Genomic DNA, 17,212 nt, shown 5'->3' on the forward strand with positions numbered 1-17,212 from the left:
TAAATGCAGGTGGCAGAGAGTGAGTTTCAAATGATCAAACCTTTGTGAGATGTCATTGTTTCAGCTTGGAAGAGGGGACAGCTTCCCAGGGGAGCCAGATTGAAGTGGGCGAGTGACACATGTATGCACAATCCCTATGGGGCTCCTGCTGGTTGCAGAGGGCATTTCCCTCCCTTTGTTTCCTGTTCCTCTCTGATTTTTGTTACCAAAGGGCAGGGACAATGTTTGCCTTGCTTACAATAATAACTGCAGTCCCCTGGTGCTTTCCCCCCACTAGGTCTGAAAGGGTGTGGGTAAGTTTCTTTGTAGCACGGGGGCTGGCAGGGGGGGGCAGAAAGGGAAAGGCCAACAGTTACAAACTTGGGTGCCTAGGCACCTACACTCATATGTAGTGTTACGAACTCCCCCCCGCCCGAGCAATTCAGTCATGTTTGAGAGAGACCAGCTGGTTTTAACAAGTTAGTGAAAACTACAACAGGATCTAAATTTATGATCCTAGGTACAGCTACATCAGGTAAGTAAGATCTCACTTCCTGCTGGGTGGTCCGGCAAGGCATGCCAGCAGCAGTCAGATGAATCTGTTTTTCTGTCTAGAGTCTGTCATTACTGCACCACATGCCACCCAGAGACGCTCTTAACACACCCATATGTACTCTAGGCCAGTGGCTCTCAACCAGAGGTACGCAGAGGTCTTTCAGGGGGTACATCAACTCATCTAGATATTTTCCATGTTTTACAACAGGCTACAGAAAAAGCACTCGTGAAGTCAGTACAAACTAAAATTTCATGCAATGACTTGTTTATACTGCTCTATACACTGAAATATAAAGTACAATATTGATATTCCAATTGATTTATTGTATAATTATAAGATAAAAATGAGAAAGTGAGCAATTTGTCAGTAATAGTGTGCTGAGACACTTTTTTGTATTTTTATGATTTTGTAAGCAAGTAGTTTTTAAGTGAGGCGAAACTTGGGGGTCTGCAAGACAAATCAGACTCCTGAAAGGGGTACCGTAGTCTGGAAAGTTTGAGAGCCATTGCTCAAAGCTACACATGCGCCCTGTGACAGCACATACACAGCATCTCCAGACCTGCCTCAACCATGGCTCCCTCTACTGCTAGAAAACGTAGAATACTTAATAAAAGATAAATATTAAGAACAAGAAAGGGTAAAAATGCCTCACCCCGGGGACTCAAGAGCGTCTCAGGGTGTGGCCTCTATGGGGGCTTCTCCAGTACCATAACAATCCATCCCTCTTGGCTCACTGTTGGATTTTACCAAGTTAGTATCAGGCCATACCCACATTTTAGTGAGTTATTCTCATACCACTTTTTCCTTTTACCATTTGATTAATGCCATTTCCATATTGATTTGTAATGGCAAAGCAAATAACACATTCCCAGCATCAAGATTGCAGTAATGCTTTGAATTACAACTGTTAGAGCAACTGTGTGCATCAGTATCACTACCTGAACTTGAGCATTTTAAAGTATTCTGCTGGGTTGGTCAACCTTCAGTTGGATAGGTCCTGCAGATTCAACAGGCAACTTTTGTTGTAATGATTTAGGAATTGGCAAAAGAGTAATTTTGGGAGAAAAAGTAGTATTAACCTCATGATTGCTAATGGACAAGCCTTAAAAGAAGTGATTCAACACATTTCTGTGCACTTACATTTAACTTAGAATAATAACTAAAATTTATATCTTTAACAAATGTAAAATTAAACCAGCATTCCCCATAGTATATGCCTCCATAAGTACTTCAACCTCCATCATACCAGGTTTCAGTTGTTACAGTAGACTCAATTGAATTGGCAGAAAAGGTTTGCCATGCACAAGAAGACCATCTATTACTATCTGACAGGGGTGATCAATTATTTTTTGTCAAGGTAAGTCACAGGAGTGTATGTATTAAGCAGTAATGTTGTAAGCAAGACATGAGAAGTAATTCTTCCGCTCTACTGTGGGCTGATACAGCCTGAATTGGAATATTGTGTCCAGTTCTGGGTGCCACATTAAAGGAAAGATGTGGACAAATTGGAGGAAGTTCAGAGGAGAGCAACAAAAATGATTAAAGGTCTAGAAAACATTACCTATGAGGGAAGATGAGGAGGGAGGGAGAAGAATTGTTCTTACTAACCTTTGAGGATAGGCCAAAAAGCAATGGCTTAAATTGCAGCAATGGAGGTTTAGGTTGGACATTAAGAAAAACTTCCTAACTCTCAGGGTGGTTAAGCACTGGAATAAATTACCTAGGGAGGTTGTTGAATCTCCATCATTCGAGATTTTTAAGAACAGGTTAGACAAACACCTGTCAGGAATGGTCTAGATAATTCCATGAGTGCAGAGGACTGGACTAGAAGACCTCTTAAGGTCCCCTCCAGTCCTACAATTGTATAAGAGTTTCTGTAAGTTCCAAATTTCTTGGTCAAGATATAGTCAAGATCCAGACTCCAGAGAACATAACAAGAATAATGATAATAAGTAAATAAAAAGATTTTGAGGTCCATTCAAAAGCCTATGGTCCAGATTTGGCCTGCGGTCCTCCCGTTGACTGCCTCTGCTATATAGGGTAGCAATTCTATATCCTAAATCAAGCTAAGAATCCATTTTTCCAATAGTATCCGCTATTGTAAGCTATTTTATAAAATGAATTATTTTCTCCTAATATGATTTTGAAAGATAAAGTCCTCAGATTTCTGCCAAGGATAGCTCAGACCATGGCCCTTCTATCACTGAGGGAGCTCGATAACTCAGAACAGGTCTCCCCACGTAAGTCCAGTGCTGCGGGATCCTGATAACTTCGGCAGTTTCAAATAGATCTTGTAGCCATAATCCCACATAATAGATGCCAGGATTCTCATAAAATAGCAGGTGGTAACAATGTTCTCATAAAATACCAGGTGGTAATGATGTTCCCTGCACATGTTTCTGAAAAAGAACAAACAAAAACAGAGGGCTTCTCGCCCTGCTTAAATCAATGACCGAAGCTCTAACTTTTAGGATTTACCAAAGGGTTTTAATTATCCCCTGTGGTACCACTTTAACTGTCTTCCTTTTTGAGGTAAACATACTTGATAGAGGAACTCTGCTTACCAGTAATAACTAGGGCTGTCAATTAATCGCAGTTAACTCACACGATTAACACAAAAAAACAATAGAATACCAATTGAAATTTATTAAATATTTATGGATGTTTTTGTACATTTTCAAATATATTGATTTCTATTACAACACAGAATATGAAGTGTACAGTGCTCACTTTATATTATTTTTATTACAGATATTTGCACTGTAAAAATGATAAAAGAAATAGTATTTTTCAATTCACCTCATACAACTACTGTAGTGCAATTTATCTCTTTATCATGAAAGTGCAATTTACAAATGTAGACTTTTTGTTGTTGTTACATAACTGCACTCAAAACCAAAACAATGTAAAACTTCAGAGCCTACAAGTCCACTCAATCCTACTTCTTGTTCAGCCAATTGCTAAGACAAACAAGTTTGTTTACATTTAGGGAAGATACTGCTGCCTGCTTCTTATTTACAATGTCACCTAAAAGTGAGAACAGGCGCTTTCATGGAACTTTTGTAACCTGTGTTGCAAGATATTTATGTGCCAGATATGCTAAACATTCGTATGCCCCTTCATGCTTTGGCCACCATTCCAGAGGACATGCTTCCATGCTGATAATGCTCATTAAAAAATTAATGTGTAAATTAAATTTGTGACTGAACGCCTTGGGAAGAATTGTATGTTTCCTGTTCTGTTTTACCCACATTCTGCCATACATTTCATGTTATAGCAGGCTTGGATGATGATCCAGCACATGTTCATTTTAGAACACTTTCACAGCAGATTTGACAAACGCAAAGAAGGTACCAAAGTGAGTTTTCTAAAAACAGCTAGAGCACTTGACCCACGGTTTAAGAATCTGAAGTGCCTTCCAAAATCTGAGCGGGGCAAGGTGTGGAGCATGCTTTCAGAAGTCTTAAAAGAGCAACACTATGTGGAAACTGCAGAACACAAACCGCCGAAAAAGATGCTGGTGGCATCTGACTCGGATGATGAAAATGAACATGCATCGGTCCTCTCTGCTTTGGATCGTTATTGAGCAGAACCCATCATCAGCATGGACGCATGTCCTCTGGAATGGTTGTTGAAGCATGAAGGGACATACGAATCTTAGAGCATCTGGCTTGTAAATACCTTGCGACACTGGCTACAACAGTGCCATGCGAACGCCTGTTCTCACTTTCAGGTGACATTGTAAACAAGAAACAGGTAGTATTTTCTCCTGTAAATTGTAACCAAACTTATTTGTCTGAGTGATTGGCTGAAGTAGGACTGAGTGGATTTGTAGGCTCTAAAGTTTTACATTTGTTTTATTTTTGAATACAGTTATTTTTTGTACATAATTCTACATTTGTAAGTTCAACTTTCATGATGAAGAGATTGCACTACAGTACCTATATTGGGTAAATTGAAAAATACTATTTCTTTTGTTTTTTACAGTGCAAATATGTGTAATCAAAAATAAATATAAAGTGAGCACTGTACACTTTGTATTCTGCGTTGTAATTGAAATCAATATATTTGAAAATGTAGAAAACATCTGAAAATATTTAAATAAATGGTATTCTATTATTATTTAACAGTGTGATTAATCATAATTAATTTTTAATTGCACGATTAATCACAATTAATTGTTTTAATTGCCTGACAGCCCTAGTGATAACATAGGGTCCCTCCCAACAGGGAGAGAAGGCATATTCCCTTTTCCCTAGATGTTTTACCATTACTTGACTCCCTCTGTCAAGCTCTATTCCTTTGTTATGGAGAAATCTTCTTTACTATTTTCATCTGTTTTCTCCTTGCTGCTGAGCTGCTCTTTTGTTCACTCCAGCAAGTCTAGTTTTCAGTTGCTCTAGAAATCTATCAGTAGACACTACTGCTTGCCCCTCTGTTGAAACAGGAGCATACCAGATCTCTGGTAAATGCATCGGTCTACCTTTCATTAATTCTAATGGGCTAAATCTGGTAGAGGCACTAGTAGCTGCTCGAAGAGCCATCAGAATTTGTGGTAAGTGAATGTCCCAAATTTCTTTCCACTTTCAGTCACAATCTTTCTAAGTGCCTCTTTAATTGTGCGGTTTGACTGCTCCACGTTCCCACTGGCCTGAGGATGGTAAGGGAAATGCTTGAGTCCACAGAGCTTGCATAGTAAATGGGATCCCTGGTCAGATTCAAGAACAATGGGAATTCCCCACCTGGGCACCACAGGTTCAGTGAGACACTGAGTAGTATTTAAAGCAGTGTTAATTTTTACAAGGAAAGCTACAATCACAAAAATTAGCCACTATTACCAAGAGGTATTTATTTCCTCTACGTGTGGTATAATCAACTTGAACCATGGGATTTTTAAGGAAAACTTTCCTCTCCCCTGATCTGCATTAACCGCAACACACTGTCAGCGACTTCTGATGTTGGTCCATATCAGATTATACAGAGGGCCACCAAGCTGTTTGCAACAGACTGTTGAACAAGCAATGCCCTGATGACCCCCCTGGATCATGTGCAAGATAAATGATCGCATTTCTTAAATGTTTAGGCACTACCCACACCCATTGGCCTTGGGGCTTTGCAATGAGTAGCCCCCGCCCCTTCAGGTAATATTCTAGAGAGAAACTCCTCTCTCACTAGCCTTTTTAAAGAGACATTTCAGAGTTAGACCTTTGCCCTGCTTTGCAGCGGGACTGTCTGTATTTTCTGGTTCTTTTGTTTGAATCCTTGTTACAACACTTTGTTTTGGAGGTTGCCCGCAGGGTCCATTTAATGCTCCCAGTTTAGCTTCATAGTCAGCCCAAATATTCCATTCTGCCATGGGTCCTGTCTTTTGATGAGCTTTGACTTTGCCAATTAATTCTTCTTTTCAAAAGGGTAATTATATACAGGTATCATTTGGCATATGCTACAGGTTACCATCTGAGCAACACACAGCGTTTTCTTTCCATTCTGGAAGCCAGTCCACTAGAGCCAGTCAGACCCATTGAGAATCGGAAGACTCGGATAGATCTTTTCCTAAAGAAATATTTTCCAAGACACAGCACGCTGCAGCCAAGTCAGCATACTGAGCCGAATGTGTATTACATTTCCTTGCAGTCAGTGTCTGATTGACAGGATCTACAAGTGCAAAACCAGTGTAGCCTTTTCCAGCTATGTGGGACAACCAGACCTGAATAGATTTTTGTTCAGAAAAGGAGTCTCAGAAAGGTACCTCTTTCGAGTGGTCAGCTGAGGAAGTGGGTGCTCATGGGGATTCCCACCTACCAATAATAATAAAGCAGTTTTAGATGGTCCAGTTACAGCCTCTACCTGCAAATTTTGATCCGTTAAAGCTAAAGTCCAGCAAGCCAGCTGAGAATTTGATACCTACCCATCTTAAATTTTCCCAGAGAAAAGATATTTTACAGGGGTGCAGGGATCCCTAAGGACTACAGTATTTAATCCTGTAAGAGACTCAAAATGCTGAATGGCCCAATACACTACTAGAACTTATTTTACGCATGCAGAAATTTTTTTCTCCACTTGGCTAAAAAGCTGAGAAGCATAGGCAGTTAGTCTCTAAGGTGCCACAAGTCCTCCTGTTCTTTTTGCGGCTACAGACTAACACGGCTGCTACTCTGAAACCTGTCATAGGCAATAGGTTATCCTTGCCCAACTGATGTTGCATTAACACAGCAGAAAGAGCAGTCAATGAAGCTCCTGTTCTAAAATAAAAGGTGTTTGTGGGTTAGGATGTGTCAGTGCAGTAATCTGGACAATTTTTTATTTTAAGACCTGTACTGCTTGACCATGTTCAGACTTCCATTCCCAAATTTCTCCCTTCTTGAGAATTTTATACAGGGGTTTAGCAATTTCAGCAAATCCTGGAATACATTCCCTATTGAATCCTGCTAATCCCAGGAAGGTTCTCAGTTCATGTTCAAATGTTGGTATAGGGAGGTCTAAGATAGTTTGGACTCGCTCCCGGAAGGGCTGTCTGTCATCAGGGCCAATTTCAGTTCCCAGGAAGGATACTTTATTCCTGGCGATCTGAGGCTTTTTCACATTTAATTTTAATCTTGCCTCACTCAGTAATTTAAACAACCAAGTTAGTACTTCTTTATGTTCTTCCTCAGTGTCTGTGGCAACTAATATGTCATTAACATACAACAATACTTGATTAGTTTCCAAAAGAGGAGCCAGAACTTTGGTCATGGCTGCAGAAGATAATGTGGGAGAGTTTTTAAATTCCTGAGGAAGTCAGGTCCATGTAAATTGTTGATTTTTATTTATGAAGGCAAATTTGTATTGGTTTTGTTTGTTTTTGTGATGACAAGGACAGACCAGATGTTGTTAGTTCGATCGAAAACCACTTCTTTCCATCAGTTACTTGTTCTAATAGGTCCTGATAGGATGCCACCATTGGGAAAACTGTAGTAGTATGTTGATTGAGTGCTTGATAGTAGTCTCCAGGAACCATCTATTTTACAGACCAGCCAAATAGGAGAATTGCTTTTGCTAGTTGTGACAACTAGTATCCCCTGGTCCACTGAAGACTTTTCCCTTTATAATCCATAACATTTGTTTCCCATAATCAGTGATAGCAGGGGTTTCCTGGAGAACATCACTCCCAAGAATCCCTACATCATCTTCCAATTTTGTTTCCCAAATTTTGCTTCGGTCTGCACCCCGGATATTATTACTGGAATTTCACCTGTAAAAGGTACTGAATGGGTTTGACTGGTGTATCTAGCCAATTCATGTCTCTCCTGGATTTTAAGGACCCCACCTGCACTTGGTTCTACAGGTAGGATACTGTTGGATGCCTCAGTATCTACTAATATTTTATATTGCCTATCCTCTATCATGATTTTAACACTGGGGCACCCCCAGGGATCTCCGGATAAGGGAACCTCCCTAGGTTGCTGGGACAGGCTGTCCTATTGTAGAAAGGGAGCACTAGGCTCCAGTCTTGGGCACCAGCCAAGGTTCTAACTGTGTTTACAGGCACAGATTTAACAAAAGGCTTTCTAGATGTTATGTGGTCTTGTTTAGAAAATCTCAGTATTAGCTTCCAGTATGGAATTCCTTCCTTTACCTCTCCATATTTTTGTAATGGTCCCTCAACTCAGAATAAGATCCCTTTTGATCTTTTCCTTTTCCCCCTTTTATCTCTCTACTGTGACCTCTTTCCTCTCCTTCCTTTTTTCCTTGAATGGTCACAACAGATCCTGTTTTTCCTTTTATTTTTAAGTCCTGCCTAGTGGAGCTATCCTGCCATGCTCCATATGCATGGATTTCACCATGAGTATTTTTTGAATTGACCACAACGGCAATCCTATTCGTAAGACCAGGATGGACCTCTGCTGTTAACATTTATTTGTTGACCAAATTATCTTGATTTGCACCCAGGAAGATTAAATCATGGACTTCCCAAAAGCCGGAGGGCATCTCATTTTATATTCATGGCACTAGGGTTCAAACTATTTTCCCCTAAGAGTATGGCATCTAGTTTCTTTTGAGCTTCTCTTAGTTGCAGTTCCTCGTCTATATGCTTTTCTAGAATCTCAGGGGGAATAGCTGATTTGAGATTAGGTGGCAGTGAAGCGGCAGCCACTAAACAACAATCTTGATTTGTCCATCCATTTACTTTCGTTTCCATTTCCCAATTTGGAAGCCAGCTCTAGATGGTTTCTGCTGTTCAAGGTCCCATGGACTGAGCAACAGCTTGAATTTGTTGGGGAGAAAGTGCAGTGGTTGTGGTCTCATTTACCACTTCTTTGCGGCCGCCATTTTGATCGCCCCACTTGGTGGGTTTCCGTCTGACACAATGGCTTCTAGTGACTGGGCCATAGGATTTGGGTGACAGTCTCCCTGATCTGGGTCATCATGCCATAAATCACACTCATAATCCTATTATGGGGTATATAAATCACCCTTCTCCTCCTCTGAGAAGGAGATTGAGAACTCGGTTGCACGGGAATCTGTAATGGTGGCCATCTTACCCCACCTCACTTGTGATTGGGCTTGTAATTTAGCAATGACTCAATTGCAGTGATCATGGGAGGCTGCTCTTTTCCATCCCTGATTCTCCTGCATTAGCGCTCAAAGGGCAGATTGAGCATCTTCCAATTCTTTCTCTAATTCTCCTGCTTTTTGCCCAGGTTATTGACATTTCTCAGACAATACCTCCTTTTCATTAGTGACCATTCCCAGTGTCACTAAAGAGCTCAAGATGGAGGCTTGAGCAGCCTGCAGGTTGCTCTCAAGGAGCTGACGAGCATGCAGTTCTCCCGCTAGTTGCACTTGTAAGTCCTTCAAGGCTGCATGGACCTGACACAGGGCTAGTCTACACTGGAAGCGGGGAGTCCAAAGGTGCTCTACACCGACAGGAATGATTTTTCCCGTCAGCATAATAACTCCATCTCAATGAGAGGCAATAGCTATGTCGGCAAGAGAAGCTCTCCCGCCAGCCTACACTGTCACTTAGGTTGGTGTAACTTACATCGCTCCAGGGGTGGATTATTCACACCCCTGAGCAATGTAAGTTGTATCAAAGTAAGTGGTAGTGCAGACAATGTCTCAGCCTTTCATGGGTTTCAAAGCCAGCCTGCCAGCATCCTGGAATTAGGGCCTTTTTCCTGATAACCCTTTTAGGCTTAATAGTCATGAACTTTCCAAAGTACTCTTGGAGCGAAGCCCAAGGGGCTTGTTGAGAGTCCACCATGAAGGCATCTCAGGACTACTAAGGTCCCCCATGGGAGGAGATATAACTGTGTACCTCGTTCTTCACCACCCTCTTTTTGTAGAGGCTTTAGCCCACCACTATCTGTCCTCAAGAGACTAACAGCATTCCCCACCTGGAGTGTATGGTTGCAATCCCTGACCCCAAGTATTGTAATTTTACAAAACTGGTAAAAATCCTCACGGGGGACACCAAGTGTTATGAACTACCCTTCCCCCCTGAGCAGTCCTGTCACGTTTGAGAGAGACCAGCTGGTTTAAACAAGTTATTGAAAACTACAATAGGATCTAAATATATGATCCTACATACAACTACAGCAAGTAAGTAAACTCTCACTTCCTGCTGGGTGGTCTGGCAAGGCGTGCCAGCTGCAGTCAGATGAATCTGTTTCTCTGCCTAGAGTCTGTCCCTACTGCACCACTCACCACCCAGAGACACACTTAACGCGCTCATATAAACTCCTGAGCCAAAAAGGGTTGAGAAGCACTGCTCTAGGCTATGCGTGCGCTCTGTGACAGCACATAGCAGCATGTCCAGACATGCCTCAACCATGGCTCTCGCTACTGCTAGAAAACATGAAATACCTACTGAAAAGATAAACGTTAAAAACAGGACAGAGTAGTAGTGCCTTATCCCTGGGGGACATAGGGGCCTCTTAGGGTGTGGCCTGTATGGGGGCTCTCCAATCCCTTAACAGAGACACTTAGGGCATCAGCTTGGTTTATGTAGTTTCTTTCTGAGGCGCGTGACTAGAATTCAAGATGCCTGGCCCAAACAGCCTGTCCAGTATCACCCAGAGTCAGTAGCCTTCTGAAGCAGGGGGATCAGAGAGTAAAGTTGGAGGTAGCAGAGGTCATGCAGGGGTCAATGAGGAAATAGTTGGAGGCAGCAGGGATCATGGAGGGGTCATTGAGGGTGAGTCTGGAGGTAGTGGGGTCAGAGTGAATAAGGCTGGAGGTAGATGGGGGTCACTCAAGGTCACAGAGAGGAAGCTTGGAGGTACTGGAGGTCATACAAGGGTCAAATAGGAAAAATTTGGAGGTGATGGGTCACGGAGGACAAATTTACTGGTAGGTGTGGTCACAAAGGGGTCAGTGAGGGTGGGGATGAAAGCAGTGAGGTCACATGGGGATAAGGAGAGAAAAACAAGAGGTAGTGGAGTTTATGCAGGGGTAATTGACCCCATTCAAGACCCAAACTATCTGTAAATTTATCCTTTGTGACCATCTGACCCCAACTGACTCCAGATTTTTCCTCCTTGACACCAGCATGACCCCCTGTACAGTCTGCCTTACACTCTGACCCCACAGCCTCCAGCCTCACCCTCACCTCCATAATCCCAGCTACCTCCAAAATTTTCCTCATTGACGCCTGCATGACCCCCACCACCTAGAGCTTGTCTCTCTGTGACACACCGACTTCAAGAGTAGCCTGGTTTAGATCACAGCTGAGAATGCCACATTCAGGACAGACTAGGAACCAGGTCAGACCCCACCCCCCCAAATTGGTGGTTTATTCTATTGCTAGAGGTCACCAAATGAGTAACAAAAGTGAGCTCCTGTATCACTTCTATGAGTTAAAAAGGAGCCAAAACAGTCCTCTAGAGGCAATCCAGTCCCTCTCACCACTCAGACAATGGATTTTTGTGATGTAGGGTTATTAAAACCAAAGCCAGCACATTTAGTTTTTTCCAGTTCCAAAGAACCAGCCACACACCCCAGGTCAAGATATAGCTCATGTCTTACCCAAAGACCACACTTGTAGCCAATCCTCTGGTAACTAAAAACTAAAAGAAGAGTCATTAAGAAGTTAAAATATACATTATAATTGATTTCTGAGTTTGTAGATTAGGATAATACCAGTGCTGTTAAACCTCCTAGTTTGCAATAAGTCTCTCTGGATCACCCAAAAAGATTTGGGGTCATCAGTCCTTTATTCAAAGCTTCCTTTTGTTAGAAATTGTAGCCCAGAGATGTGAAGCAGGAATGAAAGCAAAGAATGATGTCACAGTCTGCAATGTATGCCTCTTAGTCCAGGTGCATGGAAAGTTACATACACAAACCTGGAGGTCTGGGTCACATGTCCTTGCTGAATCATGAGGCATTCGTTGGCTGCATGCTCCTGAAGACACCTCAGAAGGGAACCCTGGAAGAACTGATTTGTCTGTAATAGGCCATCAAGCAGGTTGGCTAGCCTAGGTGTAAATCTCTTTTATCCAGAAACAACAGGTTTGAGATACAAGCACATAGCAAAGTTTCATAACTTCATATACAACGATGGTACATCAAGCTAAACATGATAATCATACTTAGTAGATTATAACTTTTCCAATGATACCAAACACAGTATACTTTGTACAAGATTTATCACAATTGGGCATCAATGAGAATACATTAGTGTAAACTTGGTCTCCTTTCTTTCATACAGTGTCAGACTATGACACAGAATGCCTCCAAATGTTTCCTCGTTTATCCTCCATGACCCCCATTTCCTCCACCCTATCTCTGTGTGACTCCATTATCGCTATACTCACCATGAGTAACCTCACTGTGACCCCCGTTGCCTCCAAGTTTTTCTTCATTGACTATATAACTTCCACTTTCTCTAGCATCGCTCTCCTTGTCCCATGTGACCTCAGTGCCTTCAGACCTGCAGTCATTCACACCTTTCAAATTTGAAAGCAGTTGGGGGTCAGCTGGGGTCACTGAGAATGAATTTACAGGCAATTTGGGTCATGCAGAGTTCAGAGAGGGTGAGGATCAAGCCAGGGAGGTCAGCTGAGGACACAGACAGTAGGACATTCTGCAGTGGAGGTCACAGAGAGGTCAATGTGGAAAAATTTGAAAGCAGTGGGGGTCAGCTTGGGTCACTAGGATGAATTTACAGGCAATTGGGGCCATGCAGAGTTCAGAGAGGGTGAGCATGAAGCCAGGGAGGTCATCCGAGGACACAGATACTATTGCTGAATTATTGAGGGTGACAGGGAGGTCAACATAGAAAAATTTCAATTCAGTTGGGGTCAGCTGGGGTCACTGATGATGAATTTACGGGCAATTGGGGTCATACAGAGTTCAGTCAGTCTGAGGGTCAAGCCAGGGAGGTCATCTGAGGACACAGCCCCTAAGGCTGAATTATTGAGGGTCACAAAGAGGTCAATGTGGAAAAATTTGAAAGCAGTTGGGTCAGGTGGGGTCACTGAGAATGAATTTACAGGCAATTGGGGTTATGCAATGTTCAGAGAGGGTGAGAATCAAGCCAGGGAGGTCATCCGAGGACATGGATAGTAGGACTATATGCAGTGGGGTCACAGAGAGGTCAATCTGGAAAAATATGAAAGCAGTTGGGGTCACAGAGGAAGACTTTACAGGCAATTGGGGGTCATACAGAGTTCAGTCTATGTGAGGGTCAAGCCAGGGAGGTCATCTGAGGACACGGACCGTCGCCTCAATGGAGTAGGGGGTCACAGAGAGATCAATGTGGAAAAATTTGAAAGCAGTTGGGGTCAGCTGGGGTCACTGAGGATGAATTTACAGGCAATTGGGGTTAAGCAGTGTTCAGAGAGGGTGAGGATGAAGCCAGGGAGGTCATCCGAGGACACAGACCCTAGGGCTGAATTATTGAGGGTCACAGAGAGGTCAATGTGGAAAAATTTGAAAGCAGTTGGGCTCAGCTGGGATCACCGAGATTGAGTTTACAGGCAATTGGGGTCATGCAGAGTTCAGGGAGGGTGAGACTCAAGCCAGGTAGGTCATTCGAGGACACAGACTGTAGGACTGTATGCAGTGGGGGGGTCACAGAGAGGTGAATGTGGGAAAATTTGAAAGCATTTGGGGGTCAGCTGGGGTCACTGAGGATGAACTGCCAGGCAATTGGGTTTTATACAGAGTTAAGTAAGTGTGACAATCAATCCCGAGAGGTCATCTGAGGACACAGACCGTAGGACTATATGGAGTGGGGGTCACAGAGAGGTCAATGCATAAAAATGTAATGGCAGTTGGGGCAGCTGAGGTCACCGAGAATTAATTTACAGGCAATTGGGGGTCATTCAGCATTCAGAGAGGGAAAGATTCAAGCCAGGGAGGTCATCCGAAGACACAGAACTTATTGCTAAATTACTGAGGGTAACAGGGAGGCCAATGTTGAAAAATTAAAAGTCAGTTGGGGTCAGCTGGGGTCACCGAGTTTGACTATTCATGATATTGGGGTCATGCAGAGTTCAGAGAGGGTAAGTATCAAGCCAGGGTGGTCATCCAAGGACACAGACTGTATTGCTGAATTACTGAGGGTCAAAGAGAGGTCAATGTGGAAAAATTTGAAAGCAGTTGGGGGTCAGGTGGGGATCACTGAGAATGAATTTAGGGTCAATCAGAGGTCAGTCAGGGTGCGGAGCAAGCCACGGAGGTTGTTTGTGGACAAAGATCCTCATGCTGAATGTGGTAGGACTCGCAGAAGTCAATGTGGAAAAATTTGATGTGGGGTATTAGTTGGTGACACGATTTGCCCTCTAGTTTTGGTTCCTTCTTTAGTGTGAGGCTGGCTTCTGAAAGCTATGTGTTTTGTTTCTGATCTCTCAGTGTTCCTGACTGGCAGCGACCGCATCCCTATCTATGGCATGTCAAGTTTACGCATCATCATCCAGTCCACGTCGAGCGGGGACCAGTACCTGCCCGTAGCTCACACCTGCTATAACCTCCTCGACCTGCCCAAGTACAGCAGCAAGGAGATCCTGAGCGTGCGGCTTACACAAGCCATCGACCACTATGAGGGCTTTAGCTTGGCCTGATTGCAAGAGACATAGATTCATAGATACTAAGGTCAGAAGGGACCACTCTGATCATCTAGTCCGACCTCCTGCACAGCGCAGGCCACAGAATGTCACCCACCACTCCTATGAAAAACCTCACCCATGTCTGAGCTATTGAAGTCCTCAAATCATGGTTCAAAACTTCAAGGAGCAGAGAAGCCTCCCTCCAGTCAACCATGCCCCATGCTACAGAGGAAGGCGAAAAACCTCCAGGGCCTCTCCAATCTGCCCTGGAGGAAAATTCCTTCCCGACCCCAAATATGGCAATGATCAAATGTGAGATGGCAGCTCCAAGAAATCTGAATCAAATCCACAGGACAGTGGATCAAATCACAGGCTTGTAGATGTTTGGAATCAGGGGTTAGTTTTTTGGTGCAACATTTCTACTTTTACTTGACACTTTGTGTCTCCATTAAATGCTGGGACTTAAAGGCAGTCTTTGTTATGAAACTTTTGTTGATCACATTTGAAATGTACATTAATGCTTCTGGATGGGTAAGAGGATGAACTAACCACCCATTTCCCAAAAGATTAGTGAGCCCTCTTTTCCCCCCATCCATGATCAGTTAAAATGGTGAACAATCTCTCATTTCCCAAGAATCGGTGTAAATCTAATTTTAAACCCTGTTGCAGAATGGACATATTTATAGAACATACAATATTTATGTACCATGTTTGATATGTAGCACTGAACTTTGCACTTCTCTAACAAAAGGTTGTAGGCATGGGTTTTTTTAAAATGTGCTGATTACTACATTGGTAGCTTGTCAGCCTCTTTATAATACAGCATTAAAGACAAAAATACAGCTATAGAAAATGTTTATTTTCTATGTGTGTGTGTGCATAGTTCAATATTATGCAATAAATTTGATGTTTAATTCCCTGATCATTAGCTCTCTTTGTTTGAAGGGATGGAAATATTCTGTGTGGGCGTTCAGCTTGGAGAGAAGCGTGGTAGGAAAGTATGTCTTCCTCACTCCACTAGGATCTGCTCGCTTCAGTGGAAGCGCTGATGGTGCTATAGTTCTCTTTCCTCTGCCTTTTCTTCTACACCAAGTGACTTTATGGGTATATGCTAGAACTAATGGCTTCCCTCTTGCATCAGAAAGATGTATGTTAGTCAGCTTTCCTTCAGCTGCACCAATAATATGGAGCAGACAACTCAATTATGTGGTGGGAGAACCTAAAGAACCCCCTCAAATCAGGGCTTCCTTGAACAAACAGTGTGAGAGTCCCTGCCCCCAAAGCACATATTGCCTAACTAGCCAAGACAGAGAGAGGTAGTAGTATTCCCATTCTATAGATGGGAACTGAGGCAGAGAGACACTTGTCCAAGGTTGCACAGGTAATCAGGGGTGCAACCAGGAACTGGGTCCAGCTCTTCTGAGTCCCAGCTAACAGCTGTGCCATCTTTCTTCTCCTTGTACCCCACATTGTGGAGTGCTTTGAGAGCTGCAGAAGGGTGGGGCTAAGTGTGTGCCTATTACTATCATCTTCTCTGGATACTGTTCTGTCAATGCACAAGCAATTCTGTAAAATGGTGTTTTGAGGCTCAGTCCCAATAGCAGTTCATTATGGTGCAAGACTGTGGGCGCATGAGAACTTCCCCAGGCCGAAGTTCTCTGCTGGCTTAATCTCCCAGAGCTACTGAAGCCAGTCCGGGAGATTTTAGGCCACTAAAAGTCCGGCGGCGCAGTGGGGCTAAGGCAGGCTCCCTATCTGACCTGGCTCCGCGCTGCTCCCAGAAGTGGCAACATGTCCGGCAGCAGCTCCTAGGAGGAAGTGCAGGCAGGGGTGTCCGTGCACTGTCCTCGCCCCGAGCACTGACTCCACGGCTCCCATTGGCTGGGAATGGGGAACCGCGGCCAGCGGGAGCTGTGGGGGCAGTGCTTGCAAGCGGGGCAGTGTGCAGAGCTGCCCATGAGCCTAAGAGCCTTTGCTGGACATGCTGCCACTTCTGGGAGCCATCTGAGGTAAGTGCTGCCCAGCCAGAGCCTGCACTCCGAACCCGCTCCCATACCCAAACTGTGTCCCAGAGCCCACACCCCAAACCGCCTCCTACATCCCAACTCCTTGCCCCAGCCCTGAGCCCCTTCCCGCACCCAAGCTCCCTCCTGGAAACTGCACCCCAAATCTCCTCCTGCATCCTAACCCCCTTCCCCAAGCTCAGCCCGGAGCCCCCTCCCACACTCCGAACCCCTCAGCCCCAGCCCACACCCCATCCTGCACCTCTGCCCGCTGCAAGTGAGTGAGGATGAGGGAGAACAAGTGACGGAGAGAGTGGGGCTGAAGTGAGCGGGGGTGGGGTCTCAGGGGAGGGGCAAGGCAGGGCAAGGGTGTTTGGGTTTGTACGATTAGACAGTTGGCAACCCTGTGCTCACCAAGATGGTTTTTTGGTGCTATTAGTCATTACAACCTGGAAAAGGGCAAGCTGCTCAAAGCATTGATAAGGTGCACAGAGAAATCCTTTCATTGCGTCTTTTTTGCTGCTGGAGCTTGGGATAACTATTTTCATTTGCTTTCTTAGGCTGTTGCTCTGCAGGGGAGTGCAGGAGGGGACCAGTGCTTCCCCCATTTTATTCTTTGAAGTGGTTTGGCTCTGATTTCTCTA

At 43.9% G+C, this 17,212-nt stretch overlaps 1 protein-coding gene and 1 long non-coding RNA gene across 5 annotated transcripts in view; both read left to right on the plus strand.

Moving 5' to 3' along the window:
* The window catches only part of HERC3 (HECT and RLD domain containing E3 ubiquitin protein ligase 3), a 122,638-nt gene extending 107,154 nt beyond the window's left edge, over positions 1-15,484 (plus strand). For 3 of the 4 annotated variants that reach the window (XM_038399714.2, XM_043513873.1, XM_043513875.1), the window contains one exon: positions 14,372-14,708. In XM_038399714.2, coding sequence (XP_038255642.1) covers positions 14,372-14,580 — 209 coding nt within the window. In that variant the 3' untranslated portion in view covers positions 14,581-14,708. Of the gene's footprint in view, positions 1-14,371 lie in introns of all 4 variants that reach the window. The other variant, XM_038399716.2, reaches the window with a different exon arrangement.
* On the plus strand, positions 4,607-13,439 carry LOC122460045. The gene is made up of 2 exons (XR_006281091.1): positions 4,607-13,100; positions 13,254-13,439. It is a non-coding gene; the product is annotated as an uncharacterized LOC122460045 (long non-coding RNA).
* Positions 15,485-17,212: the final 1,728 nt, after the last annotated feature.

Source organism: Dermochelys coriacea, chromosome 4, assembly GCF_009764565.3.
Source record: "Dermochelys coriacea isolate rDerCor1 chromosome 4, rDerCor1.pri.v4, whole genome shotgun sequence".
Taxonomy (NCBI): Eukaryota; Metazoa; Chordata; order Testudines; family Dermochelyidae; genus Dermochelys; species Dermochelys coriacea.